The sequence below is a fragment of the Neltuma alba genome, unplaced genomic scaffold (assembly GCF_004799145.2).
Source record: "Neltuma alba isolate B1F8T4 unplaced genomic scaffold, ASM479914v2 tig00006102_pilon, whole genome shotgun sequence".
NCBI lineage: Eukaryota > Viridiplantae > Streptophyta > Magnoliopsida > Fabales > Fabaceae > Neltuma > Neltuma alba.
The window spans coordinates 52,631-70,930 of NW_021634349.1; the positions used below are offsets into that span (position 1 = coordinate 52,631).

Below are 18,300 nucleotides of genomic sequence, written 5' to 3' on the forward strand. Positions count from 1 at the left end.
CCTCAGACACTGATGGTCGCCCTTTGGGAACGAGTTTTAATTGTCAAGTAGGAAGACATGCATTGTTGGAAACTGATGATCTGTGATTCTGTGGTTTAAGATTTCAAGTGTTGGACCAAGTTGTTGTCTGGGTGTTGTAGTTGCGCAGACCCTTGTTCTTGTGAATGATTTTGGAACTGAGGTTGGTTGGGTGCTAAATTGTTCCTTCCAAGGCCGATAGTTTTGGACAATTTATTGGTAGCTACTTTGCGTTTGTTCCTGCGTTAAGGCACCTGACCTGGTTTCATTGGGATCAATGTCTTGGTTCGTATGCTCCAGCTCCACATTTCAAGTATCGCGTTCCATTTAATAAAACATCGATGATACAGTTTCTTAAATGCCTTTGTCTTTCCCCACGATTAAATGTAACAGTGATTTTAAATAGCTGTAAATTTTTTCATATTTATCTAATTAAAGTCAATTTTCTCAAGTTTAGGAAAGAAATCATTAAAGGCATGTAAAAATGACTGGAGGAAGTACTTTATCAGTTCATTGAAAAGTTGAGAGGGGGACAACCATCAAAGTAGAGTAGATCCAGTGGAATAAATTTCTCTGTTTAAAGGGAAAATATTTTCTACGCATCTTCACTACGATTCTTGATCTGTTGGATATTCAAGTGCAATGAATGGCAACCTCATCACAACCTAATGGTCATTTACGCTAAATCTTTCCTGCAGAGCAGAACTGCGACAACAGTGTTCCCCAATGCTGTTTGGTCTGCTATTCTTTGCATGTTTAAATCCTTCTCCAACGTTTACTTTTGTATTAATGATCCTAATTTCTTCGGTAGACTATGAATATTGTACTTTAAATGTTCTTTTAATATAGTTGTCTTTTTATGAGAGACAGAGAGAGTTACAAAGATGACTCATCAACAGGTAATTTGCCCGATAACCAAACCAATACAAAAAAGGGTGGAAAAAGGGAAGGGTGTGGACCAAAACCAAGAAAAGGATCTTTGAATTAAATTCAATTTTTTTACAAGTTTTTGTTTTAAATTATAACGCAGTTAAATTTAGGGTCAGTTCATTTAATTTGTTTTCTAAAAGTGAATGTAGTTGGAGGAATGAGGGCAGTAAAGAAAACTTGGGGAACATCTTGAGGTAAAGAGTAGGAACTAGGAAGATATTCTCATTTTTCTCATTTCCCCAATTCTTCTCAGAATTCCATTTTCATCCTTGAATGGAAAATTGGTGGTTCACCCTCCCTAACATGTCTCCATGTTTTTTTTTTAAAAAAAAACTCCCCCCCCCCCCTCCTCTCCCATCTCTCTGTCCTCAAACGGAAAACTCTTTTTTCTCTCTCTTTCCGATCTGTATAAGTTAACATTTTCTTATATATGGCTTGTAGTATATAAGTAACACTGTGTATGTTTAAAATTTTAATATATTTTTAATATGCTTTTTTCGTTTTTTTTTCTCGCATTTTCTTTTTTTCTTTTTTCTCATTCATTCCTTTCTGTATTCATTAAAAAATCATGTCTCTTACATAATTTTTTAATTAATTTTTTAACTAATTTTTTGATTGAACTGATTTAGTTAGTTGTTAGAGTGGAGACAATAATTTTAAACAAACTCCCCCTCATCGTTAGAAAATCATTATCATCTTGTGGGTTCTACTTATATTCTATCGTTTACATCTAGGCGAAACGGCAGCATCGGCGGAAAGAAAAGCCTCCCAATAAGCACAAAGCAAACGAAGGATATATTACCGGTCATTGTTAAGAGCAGAAACGCTAACCTTATATGAGTCGTCGGTGAGGCTACAATAACAGTAGAGAAGGACCGTCAAAACGACAAGCTGCTGGGAGGATGTTCGCATAGTCCACCTCTAAAACGACAGCTGATATTTCTCCCTCGCCTGAATGTGGAGCACCCTGTGATTTCCAGTGCTAAACCCTTGTGATTCTGAATTATCCTTCGTCTCCGCATACCCGCATAGCTTTATCGCTTCAATACAATGGCTGTTTCAAAGAAAAATGCTTGTGTCCCTTGCCACTTAATCTGTGCGGTTATCATCGGGTTAATCGTTAACAAGGCTCTGTGCATCAGAACTCCGGATCGGGGCCCTGAATTCAACAAGGACTTGCCAGACCAAGAACAACACTTGAAGATCGCGGTTTTCGCTATGGGAAGCTTCTGGAGATCCGAGGCCGTCTTCGGGTGCTTGCCTGGCGTCATCCGGACTAGGGCTGGATATGCTGGCGGATCCAAGAGAAGTCCTGAATATAGAAACCTGGGTGACCACGCCGAAGCCGTTCAGGTATTTCCACTTTCTCAAACGATCCTTTAAGCATCTCATGTTTCTTCTTCTGTTTCTTGGCGCCGAGGAAATAAATGGGTCATAGCTAAGCTAAATGAAACTTTGTCTGGTCCTGTTTCCTGAGAAATTTCCCCTTGTTTGACTGTCGCAATTCAACCAATAAGTTTGCTTCCTATCTTTTATTGTTCAATTTCTCCCGTATAAAGTATCTACCGAAAAAAAATCAGATACAGCAATCAGTTTCTGTTAATTTAGAGGCTGATGTGTCTTTGTTAGCACCCGATAAAATTGATGCACGATCACACAGTCCTATTCATATGGATCTCTCGGCTTTTATGTAACAGTGAATGGAATGGCAATTACCACTGTTCTCAGCACAAAGAAACGTATTGGCCCTAACGTTTTAAAGTTTTTGACAAAATTAACAGATGATTAACAGTTCACTTTTGGATGACTAACACTCTGATCATTTGGAATCACGTTCATAGGTATTGTAATCGTTGGACAGTGCATTTTGTATTCAGATATATTGAAAACGTCCCATGATATGTACATGAACAAAATATAATCGCTGCCCTTACTTTGTTGGCATCAACTTGAATGATTTTATTAACTTTACCATTATGGGTTAATATGATGATGCAGATTGAGTATGACCCCAGGCTGATTAGTTATAAGGAGCTTTTGAATGTGTTCTGGTCAAGTCATGATCCCAGGCAAGTATTTGGCCAAGGTCCTGACGTGGGTAATCAGTACAGGTACGAATCATGATGCTGGCATCAATTTCCTATGGTCTTCCTTCATTTGAACCTCATGCAAATCACTGAACCATATCAGATCTGTTATTTTTACTAATGGAACTGAAGAATCAAGACTGGCTAGCATCAGCAAAGAGAATGAACAAACCAGGTCAAGAAGCAGCATTGTGACCACCCAAATTCAGGAACTCGGAGAATTTTATCTTGCGGAACCTGAGCATCAGGTTTGTGATACTATATTGATGTTACCTAGAAAGATGTTTGCTCCTTCGACTGTTCACTTTTCTCATCTGTTAATGCTTGAGCAAATTTTAGTTGCACTCCAGAACCTGTTCATGAGTCCGAGACCTGTAAGCTGCTGCCGGTTTGGCTCATCTATTTCAAGAGTAGGACCACTAGGATTATTATCTGCTAATGCTCATTTTTCTTTTTTGAAGAGCTATACTGCTGTACTATAATATGGTTACTTGTATGCAATAATTGTTTGGGTTTATCCTCCTACACACACACAAACAAGCGTAATGAAGCTTTATTTTTGTAGCTGAGAGAAGATTGGTAATAAGCATGTATTTATTCCCTCGTAATCGCTGCCTGACGTTCTTCATCTTAAATATGCAGAAATTTGAACTCAAGCAGAACCCCTTCCTTCTTCAGCTAATTGGTAATCTGCCTGAAGAGGAACTTGACAGGTCAAGTATGGCAACAAAATTGAATGGGTATGTGGCGGAGCTTTGCCCTCCAAAACTCCAGAAACAAATTGATGCAAAGATCAATGAGATTGTGAAAAAGGGTTGGCCCCTTTTGAGGGAATTCTAGTTGGCATCTGGGGAAGAACCTCTTGTTTTCATGAATCAATTGCGTGCTTAGATTACGCACTCTGGTTGTTAGAAAAAATCAGAATTACACATTAGAGGAAAAACCAGATCATCTGGCTGTGCAGTTTTATCATTCTGCCTTGTACTTTTTCTTGATACTGTTGTCTCTTTTGGGTTACACAGAAACGTATTCTTATATAAGATTTTTTGGAGAAAAACATCAGGTCTTGTCATTTATAGATTATAAATTATGTCATGTATAGATCAATGCAAACTCTAAATTTATGTAGTTTATTTCTCCACGTGTTCTGTAAAAAATGATAAATATGAAAAATGTCTTAGATTTAAAATTAAAATTGATTTTTCAATTAGGTCTTCCATTAAGAAGGGATTGTGTTCGTATGGGCATGGGACATATTGAACATTTTCAATATCGTCATCTACACTCGAGCATTGTTCTTCTTGATGGAGGGGTGGTGTGGTCATTTGAAGAGTTGAAATACAAATAAATATCTCGTTCAAGAGTGAAAATTAAACCTGCAAAACTTGTTTCTTGATCATAGCAGTTGTAATATTCAAAATTTCACCTAGTTGGATAGAAGGCTGACTGCTGGGGCTTAATTAATCATTACCAATGCGGCTTACGAACTAGAAATTATTATTCAGTTAGTTTGTTAAATTTTAAAAACTAATCAGATTATTCATAACTTATTATAAATATAAATTATATGTATCGAATAATGATACACTCGTCAGCAAAAAAAAAGAAGAAAAGAAAATGGTACGCTCATATATTGACATATTGTTTATTAATTGCATATTATTTTAGTATAAAAATAATTTTAAGAATTTAAAAGAATGAAAAATGAAATCATTAATTTTGAAATATAAGAAAGTCAGAAATGAACATTATTAATTATTAAATGGTTTATTAATTTAATTAATTAAATATATTAGTGATTTTATATTCGTTAACCATTCGCGCAAGTTTTTTAGAAGATCCAAATATCCTGCCACGTCATCTTATAATAACATCTGACCGACATTCATGTTTGTGAAATGACTGTACTAGATGAGTGTTTGTCAACATAGAAAAATACTTTTAAAAAGTATTTTTCTATAAAATGAGATAAACTTTTTATATCATAAAAGTATTTTTAAAATCATAATTTCACTTCCATCCAAGTAGTCTCTGGAGCTTGGGAAATTATCCGTGAAAGTTTTTCTCAAAAGACAATTGATATCACAAGCCATGGGTGCAATATTTTTAAGTTATCAATGTTTAAACCGAAAGAAGGATTCAGGGCAACAAAAAAAAACCAAAAGGAGGATTCAACAAACCTTTATCAATGCTCAAAAGGATTCTCTCTAAGAACATCTCTTGATAACACCTGCAAAATAATAAAAATATGGTTCGAGTCGTGTTTAAGAATACTGTCCTTAAGAGTTATTCCGTCATACAAATTAGAATAAAAGGCGGCACTCCCCAGGATTAAACGAACTCTTCTTGCGTGGAGCAAGATGACAGAATAGTAGAAATTTAAAACTCAGGAGAAAAGAGAGAGAGGAGGGCTCGGGGATAGAACTCGACCCTTACTGATCATACACCGCACATTGCCTTTTATAGGCAGATAATATGTGACCATTGGGCTGCCATAATGCTAATTAAGTATGATTTTAATGTCAATTAAAAGAGCGGTTTTAAATAATTAATTAAGGTGAATTAAATCATTTTAAAGCCATTAAATCTGGTTAATGAAAGAATAAAACTGACCAATAAAAACACATAAATACTTTAATAGTCATCTCTAACGGTCAGTTCTAAATACTCCTCTTCTCAGTTATTTTATTATATCAAGCTCACATTTTAATAAACACTAAGATTTTCTCAATTTTAAGTAATATAAAACTTCTTTTGACACACTCACACACTAAAACTCCAACAACATCACCCAAGGTTGCCCAAGCGCAAGGCCAAGTGTGCCCCTTGTAAGTCTTAACATATCCATGAGCTAGTTTGAATTCACGTAGGCTTATTTGTGAGCAAATTCGTACTTGGCCATAGGCAATATGGACTAACCCCAGAGAGGAATAGAATTATGTACTACTAGAAGCTGTTTTATTCCGCTGATATAACTATTTGATCTAGTTTATCAATCCCACTGTGTTATCAGTCAGAGATAGAAAAAGTTGCAAGAACTTCTTTGTATAATACTATTATACTTTTTTTATGAGATCTCTCTAAATTTTTTTCTTCTAAGAGCCTCACTTATAATGTCGACTACTTACCAATCACCTGGAAGGGATTCTTCTATAATGTCTATAAGAGTTCGTTTGACTTTTATTTTGGTCATAAATGTAAGATCCCAATTTATTTTGTCTTTCATATTTATTCATTATTCTCAAGATGATTTTTGTAATAATAGTATTTCTAACTAATACATCTGATTAGCAAGGATATTTTATGAAAAATAATACATTTTTATTACAAATTACTAACTTAACTAATTTTCTTAATCCACTCAAATTAATCAATTAGCTTTTATATTAAGGATAGGAGGTAGTATTCTATAATATAATATATTTATTTATTATTTTTGAGCAAAAAATTACTCTCCCAAGACCCATTGTGTAAATTATGATTTAGTCCGAATTGCACGATGGGAGCTGAATGAACGGTCGAGATGCGGGTTATTGTTTGTGCCCGTGATTGCGTAGGACCCTATCCCGATTCTTCCACTTGCTTTTTTATTTTTCAATTATTATTATTATTATTTTTTCTGAGTCTGAGTCCTCCCTCCGCCACCACTATATATGCAGGCAACTCCTTGCTTCCTCCCAACCGTATAGCTCCAAACCCTGTTGAGTCGCCAGTCCTCGCCCTTATCTGAATTACCGCGGATTCTAGCTGCGAAGATAGAGGCCGATCGGAAGAGAAAGAAAGCTTCGATCTCGGCGGTGGATCGAACGAAGAAGGAAAGGCACAAGAAGGCTGCGAAAATGTCCTCGTCTAACAGGCAGGGTGGTGAGGTTAGGGCATCGCACATATTGATCAAGCACCAAGGTTCTAGACGGAAGGCTTCTTGGAAAGATCCCGAAGGCCGTGTTATCCAAAATACCACCAGAGATACCGCGGTTTCTCAGCTCAAGGCCTTCCGTGACGACATCCTTTCCGGGAAGGCTAAGTTCGAAGATGTTGCTTCTCGTTATTCCGATTGCAGCTCTGCCAAGCGAGGCGGTGATCTTGGTCAGTGATATTTCTCTCTCTCTTTTTTTTGCGTTGGACCTTCTCTGATGAAGATCCGCGAAATAAACTAGTTATGTTACCATAGTTTAGCTTCTTTAATGCACGCTCTTATTTCGATCAAAGAGAAGAGAATTACTTGTTAACGGTATTGATCACATGCTTTTTTCCGAATGTTTCTATTTATGCTAACCTTCCTGGCGGCTGTTAAAGTCATATATTCATTTGGCCGAAAATTTAACATCTAAAAATCATGTCAGGAAATTTTATTGTCTTTCAGGGTCTCAAGAAATGAGATTAGTTCGGAGGATCCAAATATAACCTTATTTTTTCATCTTCGAGGGTTCTATGACCTCATAGCTTTGTTGAAGGGGTTTTATATGAACCCTAGAGAAGCATTTGTCAGCTAGTAATCAAGAGTGACCTGGTATTGTCATGGCCGTTAAAGAAGTATGCTTGCATTTTTTACTTCCAAGTTCATATAAATCAAGTATCCCTTATCGATCAATTTTTGAGCTTAAACTGTATCTCTTCTAAAAGTAGAATTTTCCTGTAAGTTATATGACTTGCTATCTTTTATATGTAATTATCAAAAGTTTTCTGAGGATGTTATGCTCAGAGTAGCAATCCATATAAAAAATTCAAATCATGATTTGGATCCTCTGACCCTAGGACGATTGGCTTATATCAGAATCTTCTGGGGTTTGATTAGCTTATCCTGATTGAGGATCACAGAATCGTTAGGGTCCCTGAGTTCATGAAATTCGATGACTGGAGAAGTGAAAAGTGAGTTTTTTCTCTTGAAACTACAGTATAATGTTAACTGAAGGAAGCAGCATAAACCGTTATTTTTGCTGTTGATTAATAAACATAACACTTGGTTGTACACGTCATTCCTTACTCATTACCCCACTTGGTATTGTACGAGGGATCAAGTGAGGAGCTAATTTGCTTCAATGAAGGTATTAATCTATTTTTTTTGCCCTGCACCAATGTCAAAACAACGGAACTTTCAAAAGGTGTGTGACATCGAAGTTGCAACTTCTTTATTATTATTATCGAATGTCCTTACCCCCCAACCCTGGAAAGATACAGTTAAGTTAAGTGGCTACTTATGATAATGCTTAGCCAGGAGTGTCGCTTTTGGCGTCATTTTTAAATTGTAATGATAGAATTTCTTTGTATTCTGATACGTACAAAATTCCAGGTGTTTAACAGAATATCAGACTTAAACTTCCAAAGATATTCTTTCTAATATGCGCTCTTTCTGTCGCTGGAGGAATATTAGCAATTCATGGATTATAATGTACTGTTTCAACTTGGTCTTCCCATCCATCCATTATCAACTCTAAAGTTACATCTGTATTTTTATCGATATTCATTTGTTTTTTAGCATGGCTTTTGAACATATGTCGAACTTATTGATGGTAGATTTAAGATAGCAGCATTTGTATATTTTTAAGTTTTCCGTAATAAAGATATCCTCAAATTCTCACTTCTATGGTTTTTGTACTCCCTTCCCTCTCTTTTTCCCGCTCATACTGACAAGGGCATTCTCACTTAATACTTCTCTGGCAACTGGGGTCTTGAATCTAAATCTTTTAACATGTCGCTTGATTTGTTCGATGCATATTATAAATGGCTTGGATATCTGATTTAAGTGTAAAGTCAATGCGGCTTTTATGAGTGATCCAGCTCTGATCCTCTCTGCAAGGATATACAGATCTCAAGTGATCCAGCTCATGTTGCTGTATTAAATATAAATAGGAAGAACTAAAGCTAGCTGATAATGCTTAAAAACAAGCACGCTTTTACATATTTATGATAACAATAGCTTTTGGGCCGATTGGCTGTACTCATTGGTTGTTACATGGGTAGTACATGGCGGCTCATTAGTTTAATTCTAAAGTCAAATGCCTACCAAGATAATACACACACCTGAGTTTGCTTAAAACTAATGACAGTGCTTAAGATCTAACAGTGCTTTCAAAAATGAAGTTGTTTGAACATCTTAAAGACTTGGATCCATGGTTCGATGTCACATTCATATGCGAAGCGAACTAAGTCCTCAATTGCGTCTCTAGCACTAAGTTCTACATGTGTGTTTCTTGACTGCAGGTCCTTTTGGTCGTGGCCAGATGCAAAAACCTTTTGAAGAAGCAACTTATGGACTTAAAGTTGGTGAGATTAGTGACATCGTGGATACTGATAGCGGAGTCCACATTATCATGAGAACAGGTTGAGAACACGGAGTTCTTTTTAGAGGCTCATTTCTTGTTTGGGAGAACATTAATTTGAAGATTTGTGTGATTCTTGTTCATCTTACTTGTCATTAACTTTTGATGTTTTTAAACTTCGCTGAGCCATGCGCTTGAGTGATAATACACTGATACTGCATTTATAAACTTGGAGGTGTATGCTTGTAATTTGAATGTCGAGTGACGACAATGAAACAAGGTTTTGGAATTACAAGCGTGGTTTCGGTCTGTTGGTAATGCGGTCAGCTATAATAGGTGCCCGTTCTTCCTACATTCGTTATTGTGGAGTCAGTTGCGTAAATCTGATCTCATCATCGGTGATCCTGCTTTGTCATGTCGGGCAGCTGACGTAGTTTGAAGAAAAATAAGGAAGTTGAAACAAATAAGAAATTGTTGCAAAGATTAGACCAAGGTCAGAGTCATTTTGGTCCTGTATCCCTACCTTAAATGTTAAGAGTATTGTTTGCCTTGATGGTTCAAACTTGGCATAACATGGCGTGATTCTAATGTAGCCTTAAATGGCGTTAAGCACATGGGTCTAGGACCCCTAAAACGGTGACGCGCGCAATGGTGAGTGTGGAATTCACAACTAATTAAGTAGCGATGCTGGTTGTTGTATTGGGGTGAATTCGATGGATATCGGTGAATATGGTGAAAAATACAATGAAGTGATAGATGGTCAAGCGATTGGATTGGGCCAACACAAATTATTGATGTTTGATTTTTCCCCCTCTAGTTAACATTATTAGTTGTATTTCTCACCTTATTCTATTTTATTATTCTATTGAGTTTATAGCGCATTCAAAAAATTTCATAGAGCACAATTCACCTCCTTAGTTTGACTAAAACCTGCATATGGTGTCAAAAGTCGTAAAATGCAAATTCCAATATCATGCTCTAATATCTTGAATCATGTTTGGATATTAGTTTGGAGATTTAAGCATGATTTTGCGAACAATTTTTGTTAAAATCTTATTTTTGATGTTTTCTAGCAATCTCATTTTAATAATTAAGAAATCAAATCCAACAATAAACTAGACTTCTTCTTCTTCTTTTTGTTTTAAGCCATAACATTACTCTTTATACATATCGTGTAAAACTTATATATAAAACAATATGATTAGAATCATACTGAATTGGTGATTCGATTGATCAGATCGACACCAACCATGTGTTTGGTCTAAAGCACTTCAGAGTCAATTAAAAGGTGAACTCATGATTTAATAACAAAACAAAACTGTCATTTTTTATTTGTCTTGTGGTAATTTTTATTTAACGTTAAATATGTTCTTGATGATTTATTGATCATTCTGATTAATTATGGAAGCTTACGCCAATTTGGCCGGACAATTAATTCATCATACCGAATGATTGTGATAAATATAATAAATATTTTTATTGTAATGGTAATCTTGATTGACTATAAATTTAACCTGTATGGGATGGAAATATTTTTATTTTTCATGCATAAATTTTAAATTATATTAATTTAATCAAACCCAATCCTACTATCATCTCACCATTAAACCTCAAACCAGTATCCCAACCAACTCAATGCCCCACCGAGTTGTGAAAATATTAATATAGAACAAAGTGCCATTACCTTCTCTCCTCAACCCATTTCAATTTCAACCCCAACAATTATTTTATTTATTTTTCCTATGTTGTTAATTAAACCACCAACACAACTGGGGGAGAACATGATACAATTCCCATGAGCATACTTGAGATTAGCATTCATAATTCAAGTGTCAAGATCATTTTTCAAAACAATACATAATAGAAGAAAGCATCGGAATTCTTAGCTAGGCTTCTTTTTTTTTTCCCCCCAACGGGAGAATTCTTAGCTAGGCCTCAGTTAAGACACATTGCCAAGTAACCATATATCCGAATGTTTTACTTAAAATTAAAAAAATACCACAACTGTCATTAGTTCCCAGGGCAATACTTATTAGGCCTCATCTTCACTTGGGAGTTTGGATCATTACACGTTTAAGCTTGAGATCTAGCCACCACCGTTGAGAGGGTAGTGCTGTCACTCAAGCCTTCAAATTTCCCAGTGAATAACTGGGGCTTGGGAAAATGAATAACGACAGTTTAGAATTATTTCCACAATTTCCAACTCTAACTTCTGAAATTCATTTTTTTCCCCCCAAGTCAATGTCCATGGCCTTCGTTATTCTGTTTGCAAGGTTCCCAAGTATCATTCTCCCCGTCAAATTAAGTTTTTCTGAAATTTATTCATTTGATTAACTCGTTTATCTTCTTTCGACCTTATTAGCTTTCTTCCCCTTTTATAGATGCATAAATTATATGGATAACCACCGCTCACCAGTGAACTCCAGCTGGTCACCATCATGAAAGAGACTAACTGCACAAGTCACCCCTACGCCCTAGCTGTAGAAATTAAAAAAAAAAAAAAAATCAGTTGTCTTGAACATTCCATCAATTCTCACTCCCCTCTTCTTTGCTGACCCTGTTGAAAATTCGTGTAACCAGGGACCGACTACAGTGGTCCTCATAACCCCAAAATCCAAACTCAACAGAAACCACCCATGAAACCTTAGTCACCGTGTGCCCCTCTCATTCTCACGAGTCCTCCCCTTCCACCTTCCTCAAACTTGCTCCCGCCATTCCGAAAAGGCTGTCTAAATTAATACTCTGCCCCGGATTTCTGGTCCTAATTTAGCTCTTTTTGCATTTTTGGAGCCTAGAATGTCAACAGAACCCCATTGAGCTGACACGTCATGTTGATAAGGACAATTGGAACCATTTCGACAACCCCTTGAACTTTTGAAGTATATGCAAGGTTTCTGGGTTTTGTAATTCCCTTCTCCTGGTTTATTGTTATGAACCGGTTTCAAATCTTTGAAATTAGTTTGACGGATAGCTATTTGGGAGTCATGCGTCTCTTGCCTACTATTATTATCATCAGCACCATGTTGCCGAATAAGGTTCTTATAATAGCTGAGATCCTTCACAGGATGAGCTTCCTTCCCAGCAAATGCTGGGCCTGTACTGGGTCGGTAAGCCATTGTAGTTGTAGGGGATCGCACCTGGTTTACTACTGCAGGCATGCTCACACCTGTTGAAGATAATGGCACCGTGCTCGGCTCTCTGGATGAAATGGAAGCCATGGGTGCTGCTTGCTTAACTGTATCTTGTTGAGAACGTTGGGTACTTACAGAAGGCAGGCCCCCACTTGACCAATGGTCAGTGGTTTTGTTCACAGGCTTGTGAATATCAGCAGCAATTGTATGCGAAGGCAATGGAGCTGAAGGAGTTCCTAGTTTCCCCGGCACAGGCCTAGAAAATGGAAGTGTCGCGGTTCCTGGCTTATCAACTGTATGCATCAATTGAACTGAAGGAGTGACTGGCATCAAGCCAGAATCAGGAAATAAACCCACAATATTTGAGGGACTAACCCCAGAAGTTGGCTTATCAGGTGTAAGCGGAAATGATGAAACTGATGGAGAAGTGCACTTAACTCCAGAAATAGGTAAACCCACTAAATTTGCGGATGCACTTGCAGTGGTTGCAGCAGCTCCATCATGAACACTTCTCAACTTCTCAATCAACAACGGATCATTAAGTATTTTAACAAGTAGATCCATGTCAATTGAGCTGCCTTGCTCATTACTATTCATGATGGCAGCAACAACAGCAGAAGCTGCTGCAACATCTGCTTCCACACCAGATGTCCCAGGTGAGGCTAGAGTGGATGAGGTACTAAGCTGTGAACATATGGGTCTATCTGTTGCTGATATGGAATGGTGCAAACTTTGTGTCTGAAGAGTGGCGGAGGTGTCAATTGTCGCTGGCAATTCAGGTTTAACATCCATAAGCTCTTCTTCCTCAATAGGAACGATAGGGATAAGAGGAGTGAGGTTATCATCGTAGTCTTCCTCCTCTACATCTAAAGAAACAGAGGGACTACAAGCAAATGAAGATTAACAAGATTAGCTACAAAAAGAGAATCAAGTAGAAAATGGATTTCTTACTTGCTGTGACATTTTACCTTGGAGGAATAGCTGAAGGGCGAGGATATACTGCTTCAAGCACCTTCATTTCTCTCAGCTTTTGATCCACTTTCTCCCTACTTTCTTCACCAGCCGCAACCAGCCAATTTTGACAGAGGGCAAACTGGTTTGAAAACAAACCAAATCAAGTAAGTAAACGAGGAATACAGATCCAACTGGCTTTATAAAGCTAACATTTTCAAAGAAAAATATTTAACTATGCAAACACCTAAAATGAATACCACAGCAGATCATTTTCCAGTTACAATTGAAAGGATATAATCACTAGAAACTGAAGTATTAATAGAGATCAACATCCTTTAGAAAAATCCTAATATCTCATTACCAGGGGAGGAGTTTTCCATTTAATCTGATATAAGTGGGAGAGTTCATTCCTTAGATGGTTCGAAATATGATTGTCTTCAAAGCCAGGAGGCAAATCATGAGATTCATTAGTGCTTGAATGCAAAATAGATGATGTCTTTGCTTGAAGAAGATCTTGAGATGTCTGGCTAACTTTCGAAGGGCAGTCCTCAGATAAGAACAACTTCACCTGTTACATCCCTCGTATTAGTACCAAACACACATTTAAAAATAAAACCCATGAAAAAAAAAAAAAACGCATTATACACACTGCAAAAAGAAGAGACCAAAGGCATAAACATTATGAAACTACCATAAAATTCATTGCAACACTATACACTAAACATTCCAAAAGTAGCCAAATTGATATCTCATTGCTCTGCCTTCGATTGCTCAGAATGTTTCAGATGTAATATTAACATGCACACTGTAAATATATACTACTCTGCCTAGCTTAAGCTTATATCATTCTACCAATCTCATTTCATCAAGAAAGACAGACCATAAATGATAAATCAACTTAAATCTACAATCTACATTTCAAAAGGACAATAGTTTGATAGCATAAACTAGTAATTCCTGTTCAACTTCAGACAAAGTAGCTCTCCTCACGTGATTAGAAATCATCGAGCCAAGCACATATATAGGCCAATGTAATACTAAAAATATATGGTCAGTTAACTTTATTGTTTAATATAGATGTGAGAACCTAAAAGGTGCGAGACTCAAGCACTACTTTGGCAAGAATACAGAACAAAAGAATAGTGTAACACGAGCTTCAGAATGTTAACCGTACACAAATATCAAAAAGACATTATCAAATGTCAAGCTCCGGCCAAAAGTACAGATTTCTTAAGTTGACTGTTTTTATTCCCAGTTTTGCGACCTTTGTCACTTTAGTTTCATAATAGTCCTAATAGCATCATATATAACATTCTGCTCCTTAGTTGTTTAACAACATCCTCAGTGTTTCCCACATATAGCAGCAATCATGAGCATTTGCAAACTAGCAAAAAGTAATACTTCATTCCCTTGTCGGACTGTACAGATTTAAAAAAAAAAAATCATAAAATTGGTAGCAGCATCTAATATCTTTACAGGTTTTCACCTAAGCCTTCAATCTTCTTGTGTATGACCCTAAATTAAAGGAAAGCACAATTTTCAGTTATGAGCATACTAACCATTTTCATAAAATAACAACAATGTGGTAAAAACTAGTAATTCCAAATATATTGAAGGCATTATCATTTTCATTTTCATTCATATGCCATGCATTATGCAAGTTGAAGCAATTCCGCATCAACCTATGTAAATTAATCAGATGAAAGACAAGAGTTTCATTTAGCAAACGCACATTAATTTGATAAATCCATCGGCTCATGCACACATTGATGAGTTCAAAATTCCCATCACTGCGAGCATGCTCTAGGTTTCATTACTGAGTCTCCCTCTATCATAGTGATATTAGATCATGTGAGGAAATAACCTCTGCTGCAGTACAACCCATTAAACATGTCTCAGCAAGGCTGCCCGAACAACATATAGTAAAAACGCTCGAGGTAATAGTTTGGGTCTATAATCTTGTCATCTTTTATATCTGCTTTCTGTTTCCAAATGATAGACAAATATGATAGAAAATTTTTAACAAGCTTGTCATTATTTTGTAACGACATCTTTTTTATAATAGCCCATGAGAAATTGAATCCATATCCCGCAATAGAGAAACAGATTCAATGCTTAACATAACAGCAACAAATTAGATTTTCAAACATTGCCAGGTCTAACACCCCCCCCCTTTTTCTCATTTGTTGCAAGTTGAACACTGCGACTCTGTTCAAGTACATAGCACGCCTTGTAGACGACCTTCTTAAAAGAGTTGAATCTTCAGAGTCGTTAAATATTTAGTACAATTATAGGTAGTTCATGATAGCATTATCAATATATGATATATGAAGTCGAATTAATTATTTCCTCGTTATCAAGGGAAAAAGATTTCTCTTGGCGGGTTGGAGCTTCTGGGAGTAGAATGACGAAATCTATCAAATGAAACTTAATGATCTTCAGTCCAAAAAAAAAACCTCCCTACCGTGCTTTTAATTACCCGGACCAACGGCAATCGTAGGGGTGTACAACCCACTTATGCCTTGATTATTAAAATTGGCTGCCCAGCGCCTAATATCTTCAACAACTTGCTTGATTTTATCTCTCGTAGAAGTAAAATAAACATGAGTACCCAAAAGAAAAGGCACATTATACCTTTGCCCTTCGATCTAGAAGATATTCTAAATCAAAGCTTCTTGTTCGATACAATCTTACTTCCACCTTTTGATCGATGAATTGCGCTGTATTGAAATTTTACCACAACACGAAACTTTTATCTTTGGTGAAATAAATTTATAAGGAATGATACGTTGCATTAAATTTTTCAGTAGATGATCTCCTTTGGTAGAGTCTTTTTGTTTTATTATTTCTACGTCAGCGGAATGCCCTGTTCCGTCGGTAGCAACCAATCCAAATTGACAAGCACCAATATGAGAAAATTAGGAAAAAGGAGAGATTCTGTGATGTGAGGGGGAGAATCAAAAAGAAGAACAAATTGGAATAGATCGACCGTCATAGAAACCTAACGGTCACGAATCAACCAACAAATTGAAAAACTAAAAATTTGCCCTAACGAACGAAATTTTGAAAAAGAATGTTGCAGTCATATATACCTGACACAGATTAAATCCAGGAGCCCACGAAACCCTCTTCGATTTCCTTGCCCGCTTCATATTAAATCTCAGATTTTCTGCTTCAATTAACACTTTAAGGCCAACAAATCAAAAAAGGGAGGAGGATCAAACAAAAACAATCAGATTTGCAATCGAATCAGTCGGATATCCTAATCGGCGGCGAGAATGAAAGGACAGGGGCAGAAGATCACAAAAATATGAAAAAATCGAAACAAAGAACAAAAGAATCCGTCGTGCCGAGGATGTGTTTGTTTCGGTGGGAAAAGCAGACCAGAGGAGTTATAAAGAAGAGGCGTGAGGGAGATATTTCGAAAGCAGCTAGAAGTTTCGGGGTGGAGGCGTAGAAATAGGAAAAAGCAGGTAGGGCTTGTGGATCTGAGGCACGCAGTGACAGCACATCGACGCAAACACTGACCAATACGGTAGTGGTTGCGCGTGCGTGCCCTACTCTGTCCTGGTAGGGCCTCTGGCCCACATATTGTTTATGATCCCGCCCCTCTTTTATCCACACAGCTGGAGCCTGGAGGCATTTCCCCAAACTAAATTATTGACACAGCAATTTTTGGCCAGCGTCAAGAAAATAAATTGCTTTGTGGTTACGTTCAGAGTATCATTATTTATTTTAGATATGTTTTTCAAAAAACTAATAAATTGATCAAAGGATAAAATATTAGACAAATTCTTTTGAAAAAATACATTAAAATTATTTGAACTTGGATTCTTACTCAAATGTTATTTAGATTCCTGTTATATGAGCCAGCTCAAGTAATAAGATATACCCACTCGTTTTATGATAAGATGATAATTTCTTTTAAATTAAAAAATCTATCTCTCTCTTCTTTATTTCAAATTATCCATTGTATAGGTGATTAGTTAGTTATAATTTTAATCATCTTGTTAACAATAGATCACTTTAAAACTCCGCATATAATCATATGAATCCTCCCCAAAAGAAATGTTAAAATTGGGCAGCGTTGCTAAAATTGGGCTTTAAAGTTTTAATATATTATTAGAATGGGCTTTTTGGCCCAAAAAGGGCTTTAGAGGCGACCTTGAAGGCTAAAATATCTTTGTTTGTTACTTTGTTTTGCCTGTGCGCTAGTTTTTCTAAACATTTAGTTAGGGATTTAATCTTTGACGGTGTATATGGAAAGAGTCTCGTAGCCAACAATAAATCTCTTTTGAGAAGTCTATAATGCATGAAGATTAGTCATTACTACTAACGATGGATAATTTGTATTCAACAAAAAAAAAAACGTTTTGCGAGCAATAGAGTTCGAATATCTACTAAGAAAGGTATTTATATTCAATATCCTTCGACGCCTTAAATGTAATCATATTTAATAAGAGGAGACCTATGTGTAACCAAAAAAATATTTTACAAAACAAACATCATGTTTTTATCCGAAAAGAAAACTATAGTTTCGCTGTGGTGATTTTCTAATTATTTTTGGAGTTTGTTCTGGGGGATGCATCCGGGGGAAGATTGATGGGATCCATGGTTTTTTCCCCTTTCCATTTAACTGATGTTTTCAAAGTTTAATTATTTTTTATTATTTCATCTTATATTTGGAATAAAAATGAACCTTGGAAAATAAAGACAACTATTTTAGAACTAGAGGTTGGAAATTTGAAGATTTTACAAAATTTGTTAAAACCTTCCAAGTTGTGATCATTCGTTGAACGATAACCATCCTCTCATCGCGGAGATTGTTAAGGAAGCCAAACTGTGTTTTGTTGTGGAAATGTAAGAACAAGAGAAGTTAATGGGATGAGGGGCGAGGATAATATTTTATTCCCTTCGTTT

The 18,300-nt window shown here is 36.4% G+C and overlaps 3 protein-coding genes across 3 annotated transcripts; 2 read left to right on the forward strand and 1 right to left on the reverse strand.

Moving 5' to 3' along the window:
- Positions 1-1,718: 1,718 nt before the first annotated feature.
- LOC114749566 (peptide methionine sulfoxide reductase A5-like) lies at positions 1,719-4,176 on the forward strand. The gene is made up of 4 exons (XM_028938070.1): positions 1,719-2,301; positions 2,947-3,059; positions 3,139-3,283; positions 3,678-4,176. The coding sequence occupies exons 1-4, from the start codon at positions 1,999-2,001 to the stop codon at positions 3,873-3,875; spliced, it is 759 nt and encodes a 252-aa protein (XP_028793903.1). The 5' UTR covers positions 1,719-1,998; the 3' UTR covers positions 3,876-4,176.
- A 2,530-nt stretch (positions 4,177-6,706) lies between these two features.
- On the forward strand, positions 6,707-9,587 carry LOC114749578 (peptidyl-prolyl cis-trans isomerase Pin1). Its single transcript, XM_028938084.1, has 2 exons — positions 6,707-7,121; positions 9,237-9,587. The coding sequence occupies exons 1-2, from the start codon at positions 6,875-6,877 to the stop codon at positions 9,359-9,361; spliced, it is 372 nt and encodes a 123-aa protein (XP_028793917.1). The 5' UTR covers positions 6,707-6,874; the 3' UTR covers positions 9,362-9,587.
- Positions 9,588-11,096: 1,509 nt separating this feature from the next.
- Positions 11,097-16,855, reverse strand: LOC114749574 (zinc finger CCCH domain-containing protein 6). Its single transcript, XM_028938081.1, has 4 exons — positions 16,473-16,855; positions 13,742-13,948; positions 13,395-13,519; positions 11,097-13,309 (listed from the first exon to the last, which is right to left on the reverse strand). Exons 1-4 carry the CDS (start codon positions 16,530-16,532, stop codon positions 12,025-12,027), a joined length of 1,677 nt encoding a protein of 558 aa, XP_028793914.1. The 5' UTR covers positions 16,533-16,855; the 3' UTR covers positions 11,097-12,024.
- Between the last annotated feature and the right edge of the window lie 1,445 nt (positions 16,856-18,300).